At 55.3% G+C, this 13,710-nt stretch overlaps 1 protein-coding gene and 1 long non-coding RNA gene across 3 annotated transcripts in view; both read right to left on the bottom strand.

Moving 5' to 3' along the window:
- The window catches only part of LOC113625342 (uncharacterized), a 181,930-nt gene that overhangs the window by 23,924 nt on the left and 144,296 nt on the right, over positions 1–13,710 (bottom strand). Inside the window, exons 1-2 of one of the 2 annotated variants that reach the window (XR_003434629.1) lie at positions 1,673–2,885; positions 1,401–1,446 (exon numbers count right to left, since the gene is read on the bottom strand). This is a non-coding gene — a long non-coding RNA (uncharacterized LOC113625342). Of the gene's footprint in view, positions 1–1,400; positions 1,447–1,672; positions 2,886–13,710 lie in introns of those variants that run through there. The other variant, XR_003434630.1, reaches the window with a different exon arrangement.
- Positions 6,040–10,244, bottom strand: SOX1 (SRY-box transcription factor 1). The gene has a single exon (XM_027115809.1). The coding sequence runs from the start codon at positions 9,082–9,084 to the stop codon at positions 7,915–7,917; it is 1,170 nt and encodes a 389-aa protein (XP_026971610.1). The 5' UTR covers positions 9,085–10,244; the 3' UTR covers positions 6,040–7,914.

Here is a 13,710-nt window from a genome sequence, read left to right on the forward strand (position 1 = left end):
CTGCTTCGTCCTTTGAATCGCCCATCTTTAAAACAAAGATGCGGGTGTGGAGTCCGCCTCCCGTGTCTTCCTGACTGCCCTCCAGGAGAGGCCCAGTGCGTCCACGGGCAGCCAGGACGGCCGGTCCAAAAATGGAAAATAAAATCAGTAAATCGGTCAGTCCTCTCTACTTACAAGATTCTACTGATAGAGCTTAAGTTTTTTCTTCTCCCACTAATTTAAGTTTTTCAAAAATAATCTAAACTGAACAATTAAGTGAGAGCACTTTATAAATAATAAACTGCTACTCAAATTTAAGTGATCTAGACACGGTCTTAATAGCTACTTACCGTAAAATTGTTGGGGCCCGTGTCCTATCACGGGTCTCCCGAGAGCCCTGCTGGACCTGCCTCAGCATCTACTGGAGGGTGCCTAGGAGAGGGCCAGGTCCCTTGGAATCTCAGGAGCAGCCTGCCCGGGGCGCTCGGTCTGAGAACCTGCGTGGGTAACAAGCTCTCCTGGTGTCCTGTGCACCCGGATGAGAGGCCGCCGCCCTCGTGAACCTCTAAGTCTAAACCTTTGCCAACTCAAAGCCGTGATCAGACCTACTCTGCTCGAAGTTATTCCAACCTTCCTCCACGCAAAAAAAAAAAAGAAAGAAAGAAAAGAAAAGAAAATACAGTGTGTGTGCACGCCCCGTGGGAGGACCCCGCCGGACTCAGCTTCCAGCCGAGCTTTCACTTACTCCGAGGCGTCTTCCCTGACCCCCCAAGATGGGCGTGCACAGTCTGTCCCACAACTGTGGCCCTCAGTGTCACACTTCTTCATGTGATGACCAGGTCCACCCACTGGGCAGTGAGGCCCGTCATGTCCACCACTGCATTCTCAGCACCTGCGCACAGGCCACACATACAACAGGTGCTCAAGCAGTAACACGGGCCCGCCATGGACTTGTAATAAATGTCTGCTGGGCAGATGAACCAATGATGTGACGACCGTCAGGTAACTCTCAAGAGAAACCGTTATTAATAGGATGGAGGGGAGACGGGTTTGTATAATTATCACTGTTTCCCAGCCAGGCCACACTTGGCAACTGACGTCACAATTCCCCACGTTATCCCTGCCTGAACGGACACAGGCTTACGTGTCAAATCACCATTTATCGGGTGGTTACTATTTGCTGGGCACACAGCATACTCTTAGATCCTTAATCCCAACTACATCCTTCTGAGGTTGGCTTGATGATTTCTGGTTCACATGTGAGAAAATGGACTCAGAGGCAAAGACAGTTACCCAGGACATAGGGCTGCCATGTGACCAGCCATGATTCAACTTCAGTTCTGACTCCAAATCTTATATCCTTTCCCATCTTGCTGGACAAGGCTCGACAGAGATTAGAAACAATATAAATATCATCTCACCTCACCATGATTCTTCCTTTTCTTTGAGCACAGGTGTCGTTTCTCCCTGAGGTGAAAATGCAAACGGCCAGTTTTTAGAAGGATAAACGTCCCCCTTCAGTTCAATTGCTAACACAGAGAACAAAGCCCCTACTTTTCCATCTGTGTGGACACTCAGGCTAAATCGCCTGCCGAGGTCTGGCCTTTCCCACATACCTACATTTCCCCCTATAGCATGGATGAATTAAAAGCACGAGGTTTCTAAACCCTTGCCCAGGTTACAACATGCTCACCTGGATTTCCTCCTGTTCTGTTGCTTAGAAAGAAAAAGGAGAAGTTGGCTTCTGCTTGGAATGTCTTCAGGCCGACCCTACCCTGCTACTATACTGTTTATAGGTGTTCTGTACCTATGAGGTTCTGTGCCCTACGCGTTCGTTTTCCTCCTGTGAAACCCGAGGCCAGTCTTTTCGAGGCTAAGACTCTCATCCCCACGTCTGTGAGCGTGGAGGACTATTGCTGCCACTAGATACCGTCTCTACTTAGCGTTTCCGGGGTGCGCAGAGAGAGAACAATGTCTGGGTGATAACTCTTGTCAGTCCCCCCATTGTCAAACCCAATCTTACATTCCTCCACACTCTCACAATATTTCCCCATTGGGAACACGCCTGACACTGCAATTTCTCAAAACTGCAGCTCTGCAGTGAATGCCTAATTCCTGAAACTGCAAAATCTAACAAAAGCTGATTTTTTCCACTGATTTGACTGGCTGACTATTTCGAGGCTTTGCATGTGATGCCCTGCTGTTCTTCACAAACTGCATCTTTAATGTCCCCACGCGGTCGTTCTGAAGTGGCTGTGGGCAATGAAGTCCTCGCGAGGGACCTGCGGGGCGTTCAGACTCACTCACGATGTCCGGCCTTTCTGCCGCAGACAAAATTTCCCCATAGGTTACATTTAGCAGTTCAGGAGTAGCAATCGGTTACGTGCTCTGAACCCGGAACCCATTCACCAGGAGAGTCCAGTGTCACCCAGGGTGGCTGTGCAAACACAGCAGCGCACTTGGAGGTATCTGTTCGTGGTGTTTTAAACACTGCCTTCTCTCCCTCTCTCTCTGGTGTTGGTGTTTTCACATTTAAAGATGAAAAGCCAATTTAGAGGAAAATATGGCAATTCTGTTTTGTTTTCACTATCAAAATAGATGATCTTTTTCTATGTTTGGATACACCACTCGTTTGGGTGCTTTATCCACTTTTCGTATTTGTTAAAGCTCCTCGTGCTGTTACTGCAGCGCAAATTCCCAGCTTGACTGGTGAGGAAGACAAATTTATCCTCCTCCTTCCTTCTCCCCCGACCCCCGACCCGATCCTTCACCGCAAACTCCAGTTTTCCTGACTTGCCAGATGAGCCATGGGGATTTCGCTCCCTGATGAGCTACGCGGGTTTATCACCCAGATTAGCGCCTCATTCCTCCGCCCTGCTGGAGAATGGGGTCTGACGACAAACAGCCTGAATGTATTCCATCGCCCACCTCCCAGTACTGCCCCCCCCCCCCCCCCCCCCCCCCCCCCCCCCCCCCCGGACCCCCCCCCCCCCCCCCCCCCCCCCCCACGAGGTTTGCAGGAGCCCAAGCCAGGCAGCGATTCCTGCAGAGCCTAGGTGAAATCGGAAAGGCAGGGCGCCCAAGGACCTGGTCTTTCAGGTTTGGTTTCTCACGCACACACAACTGCCTCGGCAGGACGGGCCTCTCCGGCCTTCTCCGCCCGGGCTCGCGTGCGAGGGAGCCGCCGGAGGCGGCCCAGGAAGTGGAGCCGGGCGCTCTGGTGACGGAGAAGGATTCGGCCCGACCCGCAGTCCGCCCTGCGGTTGCAGCCGCCTCGGCGCGGGCCTCCCGTCTCCCCGCCCCCAACTTGTTGCGGCCGAGCCGGGAGACGGCCTGTTCCGCTCGCTGATTGTAAAAGGGTTTGACTTGCGGCTGACCCCGGGTCGGGACTTTCTCTGCACTAATCCCGCTCTCTCTAGACACAAAACACGCTGCCCTCTTCCCTCGCATCAGTCGTCTTAATCCCCCCGGCGGCTGACACCCCGCGCGGCCCCCGGCTGCACCCGAGTGGGCTGGGGGTGGACGCCCGGGACCCCACGCCCCTCCCGCGCCGAGCCCGCGGGGACGCGGTGGAGCGGAGGGGGGACGGGCCGCCCCCGGCACCTGCCGATCCCGACCCGGACTCCGGGGGAGCGTCCCGGGCCGGGCCGCGGTGGGGAGGCGGGCCGCGGCGAGAAAAGACAAAGGAAAGGCCGGGAGCGCAGGGCAGGAAAGCGGAGGATACGGAGCGGGAGGGGCGGTAGAGGGGAGGGGAGAGCGAGGCTCACGGGACGGGAAGGGACGGCTGGAGAGCTGCCGAGAGAGGAGTGAACGGGAGGAGAGGCGGGGGCCGAACCGCGAACCCGGCAGGAGGAGGGCGACGGCGGGCAGCCGGGCCCCGGCCCGGAGGGGACCGGGATCCGCACGCCGGGCGCCGCCCGCCGCCGACGCTGCCGGGCTCCCGCGGGCGGGCGGAGCGGGGTCCTGGCGGGCACGCAGCTGGGGAGGAAGGGCCGGGAAGGAGGGGGGCGGCGGGGAGGGAGAGGAGGGAGGGAGGGAGGGGAGGGGAGGGAGATAGGGGAGGGAGGAAGAGCTCCGCACCCCCCGCGGGGCCTCGCCGTCGGGCTGGGGGAGGCGGGCCGGGGGCCGGGAGTGGGGGGCGAGGGTGAGGGGTCGCAGGTACCCTCCTCCAGGGCTCGGCCTCCGCGCGCGCGCCGTCCCCGCGCCGCCCCGACCCTGCGGGGCTGGGGGGGCGGGGACCCGGGCCCACCTCCCTCGGCTCCTCGCTCCGGGGGGCCCGCGCCCCCTCAACCCCTCCCCTCCCGTTCCGGCCTTTCAATCCCGCCAACTAGTCATGCTGGGAAAAGGGCTGCGTCAAGGCCAAGTCTGCTTTTCACTTGAAGTTTCCAAGGAATCAAACCTATTATTACGTTCTGTCGCCGACGTTTCTGGAGCCTCTGCCCCGCGGGCCGGGCTGCGGAAGCGGGGGAGGGGGCGCGGGCGAGCGGGGTCGGGGCCGCCCCGGAGCGCGCCTTCCCGGGGCCCGCAGCCCGGGAGGGGCTTCTCGAATTAGCTGGAACTTTTCGGAGACAGAAATCTGCGTTGGCCGCTCTTTGTCGGGAAAATGAAACGCGCGAATACGCGTGTTGTTCTTCTCCCACATGCAGGATTTTAATAGACCTCTCAGTCACCGCCGCCCGACGCGCATCTGCACATCAGGCGCGCTCTACGCGCTACCCGTGTTGAAATTAATTCACTTCTCCAGCTACCGGTGGGTTTCTTTGGCGGGGAGGAGAGGGTAGGGTCAAAGTCTTAACAACACCAAAAGGGGCCCGTGAGTTTAAAATAAAACAGGGGCGGGGGGCGGAGGACAGAAACGAGCAAAAAATTCCTCCAGCAAACAAACCGTGCTACCCTCAGCCTGGAGAGCCGGGCGGCGCACCGAGGCCGGTTCCTGAACTCCCGCGGTCGTCCCGGCACGAAGTTGTGCGAACTTTGCACAAGGCCTCCAAAGACCGTCCGCGCTCGCCACACGGTTTTCCTACAAAATTGGAATAAGCGATAGAAGTACCGCCCTGGGATCTGGAAGTGGATGAGGCCATCACAGTATAATGATGGTCACATAACATTTTCAGTTCGTGAATAGGGTGAGGGGTACCTTGGCAAGAACGGAATTCACAGTTGAGTGAGGCGTCTCGGGAGCCTTGTGGAATATTCTCACCGCGAATTTAAATCGAAGAGACAGTGCTGGAATGATAAGATCTCAATCCTGAAGGATGAATCCTAGCTAATTTCTACTCCCCCATCCCAGGTTGTTTTAAAATTGAATCATTAAAAAATTTATATTTGCTTTCCTTCACATTGTTCTAGTCAACAAAACTGCTGGATATCAGGAGTTCCCTCTTTGAAGATCTTCCTGGGTTTTTTAACAAAGTGGCTTGGGCCACCTGGCATTGACTATTTCTGCTGACTCTGTATGAGACAGACAGGGGGAAATGCCACACTGTAAGTCCACCTTTCAGGAAATCGACAAGACAGCTCTTCCCAGAGTCCCCTGCATCCTGCTAAGCTTTCTATAGTCAGAAACGTTTCAGGTGTTACCCACATTACTAATATTCTTATGCCAATAGTCGAGCATAGGTACAAGTTTGGTCACACATATATTCGAGCACAACCCCACATCTGTCTGCCACCTTAGTAAGTGCAGGGAGATGCTGCGAAAGAGCCAGCCGGAGTCCACTGAACTCTGTATATTTCAGAGTAAATGAGGCCTGCACCTTAGGCTGCATGTGGAGTTCACAGAGCATCACAGAATTTCCTCTCCCAGAGGGGATTGTGTGTGGCATTTATTCCCAGACTATCTCACTATCTGAAGATGCTGTTCTACTCAGCAGTCCCTATGTATCCAAACACATCAGATTACTAAAGCAAAAAAAAAAGAGGGAAAAGAAAAAAGAGGGAGACTTTATTATCTTGTTAGAAAGAAGCAATTGACGTCGTTCTTGAAATTTCTGCAATCACCTTAAGGAATGAGTGGTTGAAGCAAAATTATCAGTGACTCCAAAAAATTACACACGTCAATTGTCAGGTGAGCATTTTACTTAAAACTATTCCCCAGCATAGGCTGAAAGTACTTCTCATTAACCTGCCAGCATAGGCCCACGTTTGGAAGTATAGTCTATACTCATTCCAGGACAAAAAAAAAAAAAAAAAAGATGTTAAGAAAATGAGGGGTTGATGAAATCAACATATTTCCATCTGGCCTAAAAGTTTGTTCTTTTCAAAAATATTTCATCTTTATGCTGTGACTAATGTCAAAATGTATTTGCTACAGTATAATTTTAAATGCAATATTTAATGCTGTCAGATTACTTGAAGACAAAGTTTTACAGAAAACTTTAAAATCCAGGAAAAAAACTGCAAGGTACCAATAAACACCTAGAAAAAATATAATTAAAAAATTTAAAGCATCAAACAACCTCAGATCTCATTAGAATAATAAACACCGCATTTTGCGTTCACATCGGTTAACAGCTTGCATCCCAGTGTCACGGCGGGGCATGTGGGGCGGTCGGTTCTGTGTGTGTGAAAATCCAACGAAATTATTTTGTCCCTTTCCAAGGAGACATATACCAGAGGGAGGGGCTGAGGACAGACGGAGGGGCCTCGGTTGCAGTACATTTTGGTTCAGAGAGTGCGTTTCTCCTTGAGCCAAATTCAGAAAATTTCACTCGCAATCTTGTTAACTGCCCGGGAGTCGGGGGCCCCCGCGCCCCCGCCGTGGTCTCTGTCATCCATCCTTGGCCTGGTCCCGCCACTGGGGTCTTCTCTCCTCCCTCCTCCGCCCCAAACTGCACTCAGGTCCCGGGCCAGCTGCAAGAGGCAAAGCCCGAAACCAGGGATCGAAAAGCCCGCCGGCAGCGGCCGGCAGCTGAAAACTACACACCCAACGGCCGGACTACAAAACTATAAATTTTTTTTTGGGGGGGGAGCAATTATTTCTCGTTCCGTAATAACACTGTAAACGCTACAAAATAACCTACCGATTTTAACTTCCCTCCGTTCCTCTGAATGCAGCTCCATGAAAACCGTACCCTCTCCCCTGGTGTTCCCTCCGTTTTAGTTCATGCTGATAATTTTTCTTTCTCCTTAGTCGGATTTACTGATTGTGTTTTGAGCTCATAAAACATGGATCTAAATTTAGCACGTTTCAAGTTTAGGGGGAAAAACCGGACTTTTCTCTCTCAAATTTATTGACTCAAAGCTCGATGCACTTTTAGGGTGGAGGTTCCTTTACCGTTTTGAGCAGAAAGGCTTTTCGGGAAACTATGTACATAATCTGAATCCTCCTCCCCACACCGCAACGCCTCCAATAAAAACTGCACAACGCGTTTACATGAAATAATACAAAACAAAAACCCGGAAATGCTCAGATACAGAAAGTTTTACAAAACCCAGAATAACGCTGCCGTCTGAGAGGGGTGCGAGTGGGGATCTCTTGGTATAAATTAACCAACCAATCCCCCAAGGCGGTAACGACCACCAAAAGCGTGTGCTTGGCTCCGGCTCACTACACCGATAACAAATGAGAACAGCTCCCCGCGTCGCCGGCACCCGACGCCGTCAGGAGGCGATGCGGCCGGATGGCGGGCGCGCGGCCGGGATAGAAAAAAGCTGGCGTCGCCTCTCGCATGGTTTGGTCTCTGTGTCCCCTCGAGCAAAGAAAACGCTTTCTGCCTCCGCGGGTGATAAATACTGTACAAAAAGTCTCAAGAAAACACCGAAGTTCAGTCTCAAACGCACAACGGTCCCGCCTAGCGGTCCCCAGGAGCTCCCGGTTAGGGGGGCCGGGTGTCACCTGGTGCTCGGCGCCAGTGTTTGCCTGTTTACGAGAACGTGGAAACGTCTGTACAAAAGCCAGGCGGCCCGTCGCCGGCCGCAGGGCCCCCCGCGTCCCTAGATGTGCGTCAGGGGCACCGTGCCGTTGACGCCCGCGCCCGCGCCCTGGTAGTGCTGCGGCAGCGAGTGCAGCCGGCTCTGCGCCGCGGCTGCGGCAGCCGCCGCCGGGTCGCCGCCCTCGCCGGCCGGCAAGTACATGCTGATCATCTCACGCAGGTCCCCGGGGCACGGCGCCCGCGAGTGCGCCGGGGCCGGCGGGCTGCCGCTCGGCTCCGACTTGACGAGCGAGCCGAGCGCGCCCAGGGCGCCCGACGACGCGGCCGCCGCCGCCGCCGCCGCCGCCACGGCCGAGTTCTGGTGCGCGCCGCCCGCGGCGGCGGCTGCGGCGGCCGCGGCGCCGTAGGGGAGGCCGCCGTAGCCCGAGGGCGAGGCGCTCATGTAGCCCTGCGAGTTGGAGATGGGGCTGTACTGCAGCGCGCCCATGTCGTAGCGGTGCATGGGCTGCGGGTTGTGCGGGTGCGCGTGCGGGTGGTGCGGGTGGGGGTGCGCCGGGTGCGCGTGCGGGTGCGCGCCGCCCGCGCCCGGATGTTGCCCGTAGGCCAGCTGCGCCTCCTGCATCATGGCCGCGGCGGCCGCCGCCGCCGCCACCGAGCCGGGGTAGGCGCCGTTGGCCCAGCCGTTGACGTGCGCGTAGCCGCCGGCCGCCGCGCCGCCCGGGCTCTCGAGGCGCTGGCCCACTGCCGCCGCGCCCACACCCACGCCCACGCCCATGGCCACGGCCGTGCCGCCGCCGCCCGCGCCTGCCGCCAGCAGCCCGCCGGCCAGCGAGTACTTGTCCTTCTTGAGCAGCGTCTTGGTCTTGCGGCGCGGCCGGTACTTGTAGTCCGGGTGCTCCTTCATGTGCAGCGCGCGCAGCCGCTTGGCCTCGTCGATGAAAGGCCGCTTCTCGGCTTCGGACATGACCTTCCACTCGGCGCCCAGGCGCTTGCTGATCTCCGAGTTGTGCATCTTGGGGTTCTCCTGGGCCATCTTGCGCCGCTGTCCGCGGGACCACACCATGAAGGCGTTCATGGGCCGCTTCACCCGGTCCTGGTTGGCCTTGGCTCCCGCGCCGCCGCCGCCGCCGCCACCGCCGCCCCCGCCCGCCCCGGCCGGGCCCGACAGGTTCGTGGGGGCCTGGGCGCCGCCGGGCGAGTGCAGGTCGGTCTCCATCATCATGCTGTACATCGGGGCGGCTCGCGGGTTCACCGGCACCGCGAGGAGGGGGCCTGGAGCATAGACGGCCGGGGGGCGGGGGGGACGGAGAGGGGCTCAGACGGAACGAGCCGTGGGTCGCGGGGAGAGGTCCTGGCAGAGAGAAGAATGGGGAGAGGTGGAGGCGACAGCAACAAAAAAGAGGCAAAAACACACGCACTTAGCGCCGGTCCGGCTCACAGGTGGAAAGTTTCTCTGCAGCACAAACCACTTGCCAAAGAGGCCGAGGGCCGGGATCGCCGTCGCCGCCGCAGCCGGGTCGCCCTCGGCGGAGCGGTGCAAACAGGTTCAGTCGCGGCCAAGTTGCAGCTCCACTTTCCGGGACGCGAGCGGTGCGCGGGGCCCGGCCCGGGGCTCGCCGCCGCCGCCGCCTCGCCCGCCCGCCGCCGGAGCCTCCTTCCTCCTGCGCTCGGTCCTCCAACTCCGGGGCTGCAACTTCTAGCAGCGCGGCGCGCCGCGTGCGCTAGGCATGTGCCGGTCCCAGGTGCCCGTGGGGAGCGAAGCACCGAGGGGGGAGCGGGGGGGGGGGGGGGGGGGCGCACGGGGGGCCGCCAGGGAGGGGGGCCGGGGGCAGCGGAGGGAGGGCAGGCGCGCACAGAGGGCCAGAAAGCAGGGCGGCCGAGCCCGGGATGGGCTGCCCGCTGCCTGCCCGGGGCCGTACTCTCGGAGCGGAGGCGCACGCGGGGCCGGCGGCGCGCGGGGCCCAGCAGCCATACGCCCGGCCCGGGCTGCCATTAAATGAGCGCGCCGCGGCCAATGGGAGCCGGCGGCGGCGGTGATTTGCATGGCGCGCTGGCGAGTGACGTGGGGAGGGAGTAGAGGCGCCGGGCGCGGGCGGCGGAGCGGGGAGGAGGGGGAGGAAGGAGGGGGAGCGGGGGCAGGAAGGAGGGGGGGAGGAGGCCCGGGAGGGGGGTCACAGCCACGCTGCTTCCTGAGCGCGCGCGGCGGCGGCGAACCCCGAGCTCACCCTCCTTGCCTCTCCCCGCCCGCGCGCTCCGAACGATTAACGATTGGGTTTAAAAGCGAAGACGAAGAAAGAATCCTGCGGGGCGGAGGGGGGGGGGGTGGCGGGGGAATGCAGCCCGGAGCCTTGTTTAAAAGAGCGCAAAGGAGACCCGGCTCCTCCTCTGCTCCCCTGCCAGCCAACTCTGCGCCTGCTGGGAAGGGGAAAGTTGGAGGCCGAGGCGGCATCCTCGCCCTCATCTCGGCCCGAGGGCCGGAAAGCAAGGGCGCGCCCTTGGGAGCAGGGGAGACCGTCCTAGGTACACAACTGGAAATCTCCCCTCTCCCCGCACCCCGCGGGCTCTCCGGCGAGGCCTGGGCAGCTCAGCCCCCCGCCCTCCCACGGATGCACGCTTCACCGCCGCTGTGCTGAAGTTCTCCAGTGCCCCCTCTCGTAGGCCAGGCCTCCGCGGTCCAGGCCACGATAATCCCGTAACGGGGAAGCATTTGTGTCGGGCTTGGCTCCACAGCTGCTTTTAGCCTTAGCCCTGAACTCTTACTGCTTTTAATGAGCCTAGGGGTTGTAATCACGTGCTCTTCTCAATTTGGCTTCTTCCTCCTAAAAAGGAATTTCTGGGAAGGTTGAAAACAACAAGATCCATCTGGAATCTACTCAATGACAGTTGAAAAAGTTTGTTGAAATCGCAAAAGAATGATCTAGCCCACGCTCTCTTGGAGCGAATCTTCCACAAGCCGTTTGCCTAAGAACTGCGAAAACTCCGTGAACGGAGTGGGGCCCACCTGAACCCGAATCGGAAAAGTGAGGCCTCGGGACCGAGCGACAGATGCCGTTTCCCTGCATTATGCAAACGAGAGGCCTGTTTCCTGGAACGATTAAGGCATAGACCTGCGGTTGTAATTCTTAAACCTTGAAGGGTTCTCAATACCGGGAAGTACAAGAAATTTCCAAGCCCATTCTCAAACACCATTGCGCTCACGCTGCCCGTACAACCCCAATGGTATGAAAGTGGCCCAGAGACTTGCAGAAAATCCATGACAGTCCAAGCATCCCTCCAGAGTCCTCATGGAGGAACGGGGGCGTCTCTGTGCGCCACAGAGGGAGGTGTTTAGGAGATTCCTGGTGGGTAAAGTGGAGCCTAACCAAAGCGGCCCGACTGACCATACTGTAATAGAAATAAACATATGATGATGATGATGATGATTACAAGAGGAGTAATAATGATGTTTAAGTATGTTGGGCAGTGAATACATGACGCCTCTTCCCTTCCCCCCCCCATTAAAAAAAATGCTGCCGTTGTGAATTTCCTGACCCTATTGCTTGTCCAAGGTACAGGAATAATGCTTTCTTTCCTCTCGATTACTATGATTATTACTGTAGGCTTTTTTTTTTTTTAATTGCAGGGTTGCTACAGTATGCAGTGCAAGAGCAAATTGGTCTCTGCAGATTAAACTGCTTTCATTTCAGGCCATTCAGCATTTAATAGTGAACTCATCAAATAATATATAATTATATTAGAAAGGAAACGTCATTTCATATTTATTTTTCACTAAATATCTAGGTTATGAACTTGGTTTTCAACTGCCTTCTTATGTCACCAGTCGAGTTTGTTAAACCTTTGGACTGGTTTCACGCACCACCTCCAAATATCAGTTACATTGTGAATGAACAAAAAAAGAACAAGAATACTGTTTACGGGTGCTACAGATCTGTTTCTCCTTTGATAATTTAGGAGGCAATGGGTGTGCCGTGTGATCCAGTGTGTTATGGAAAGTCAGCAAGACCGACATAAAGGAAATGGTTTACAAATTATAAACTATATTATACACTTAGCAATGGAAAGATTTCTTTCCTCTGCTTTCCCATTTAGATTTTAAAATACATAGCCGAAGCCCCCCTGAAAATACTTTGTGTGAATCAGGCTTGGTACATTCTTTTCCGTATCAATGGAGCAATTTATTTTATAAACACCCTGCTCTCCAGTGCACACTGCAGGAAGGCTTTATGCTTTGGGGAGCTTGGATAGCTGACTTTGAAATGGTCTGGTTTCTTTCTACCATAGTCCTGAAAATTGTTTCCAAATACAAAGTTACCCTTGTTTTGCAGAGCATCTAAATAGGGGGTAAATGGTTTAGCCTTGTGTGAGATCGTGCTAATGTTCAGCGTTCCGGGTGCTCTCCATAAGCCCTTTTTAGTGACGAGGTGTTCCCTGGGCCCTAGCGGGTGCACACACTATGGGTGTCCAAGTGCATCAGTATTAAACCCGAGCTGCAGGTGTAACTTGTTGCCAAGCGATAGATGATTGGCAGCCGCCGCCTGTGCCAGTCAGGCAGTGGCAGGGCGCTGCTTGCCAGACCTCTCAGTGCCTTCCATCCTGGCATGGAGGTTGTGGAGCATCATACGAACTCCTGCGGGCGACGGCTTCCAGGAGCCTCAATGTCTTGCTCCTTGTGACTCCCCCCCACCCTCCCCAGCCACACTTTAAAAAGAGAAAACGGTTCAAAACGGTTTGAAAACACCTCCTCTCCCCGATTCTATGTTTCTCCCTCCTGCCCCCCACCAGGTTGGCAGGGACCTTCTTTACGCTGAGGACTTTCTCCAAGGCCAGGCACTGGAGAATCTGAAGACAGACTACACTAGGTCCAAGTAACATCAAAGCCCAGACCCCCAGCAAAGGATTCGTTCACTGTTGAGTGACCACATTTGCTCTCTTGGCAGCTCAGAAACTTCATTGTGCTTCTTTGTTCAAAGCGCCAAAGAGAAGATCAACTTAGAAATGTGCATAAGTAAAGATGCTTTCTGTTCTTTTATTTAACTTGTAGGCATGACCCTCAAAGAAAATTCAGATCCAAGCCGTCATTAGAGGAAATTATATACACACACCTTGCATATGTATGCATACATGTGTACCCACAGAATAGATGCATGTGTGTATACATATGCATACACAGAATATATACACAGGTTTATATCCATGTGTATACACACAGAATATATGCATTGTATAAACACACATATGCACACACACAGAATATATGCACGTTTACATACGTGTGTACACACAATATATGTACATATGCATACATATAAATAGTTGTATACACACAGGACATACGCATATGCGTACATATACATACTGGTGCACACGATATATGCACACCTGTATATACCATGTATACCACAGAATATAGGCATACAGTTACATACAGGTGTGTACACAAAGAATGTATGCATATATATTTATGTGCAGTATTTAGGCAACTATACAAGAACCCTTGACTTTCAAATAACTTGAGTCCTGGACTTTAGATCTAACCCCAGTAGCTTATACTGCCTGTACAGAGTGACTGAAACTTTTTTGGCGTTTGCTTTCCCCCCTCCCCTTGGCTGCGCTCAGGAGAATTCTGGGAAGCACAGAGGGTTACTGTGGACAGCATCCCCGGCCCTAGCAATCTGTAAATGAAAGCTAGCTCTCAGGCACACAGAGGTGACCTTCTGTACCAGTGCCCGCCTCAAGCTCCAAGAAGTAGAGAGATGGACAGATTAGGGGTTCCAGAGGACAATCAAAGGTCATTCTGGGGAAGCGAAGAAGACCAATACTCTCCTGTCTTCCGAGGCCCTGGCGCAGACGGCCTGTC

The sequence above is a fragment of the Aethalodelphis obliquidens genome, unplaced genomic scaffold, assembly GCF_003676395.1.
Source record: "Aethalodelphis obliquidens isolate GAN/ISIS:26980383/991018 unplaced genomic scaffold, ASM367639v1 scaffold15, whole genome shotgun sequence".
NCBI lineage: Eukaryota > Metazoa > Chordata > Mammalia > Artiodactyla > Delphinidae > Aethalodelphis > Aethalodelphis obliquidens.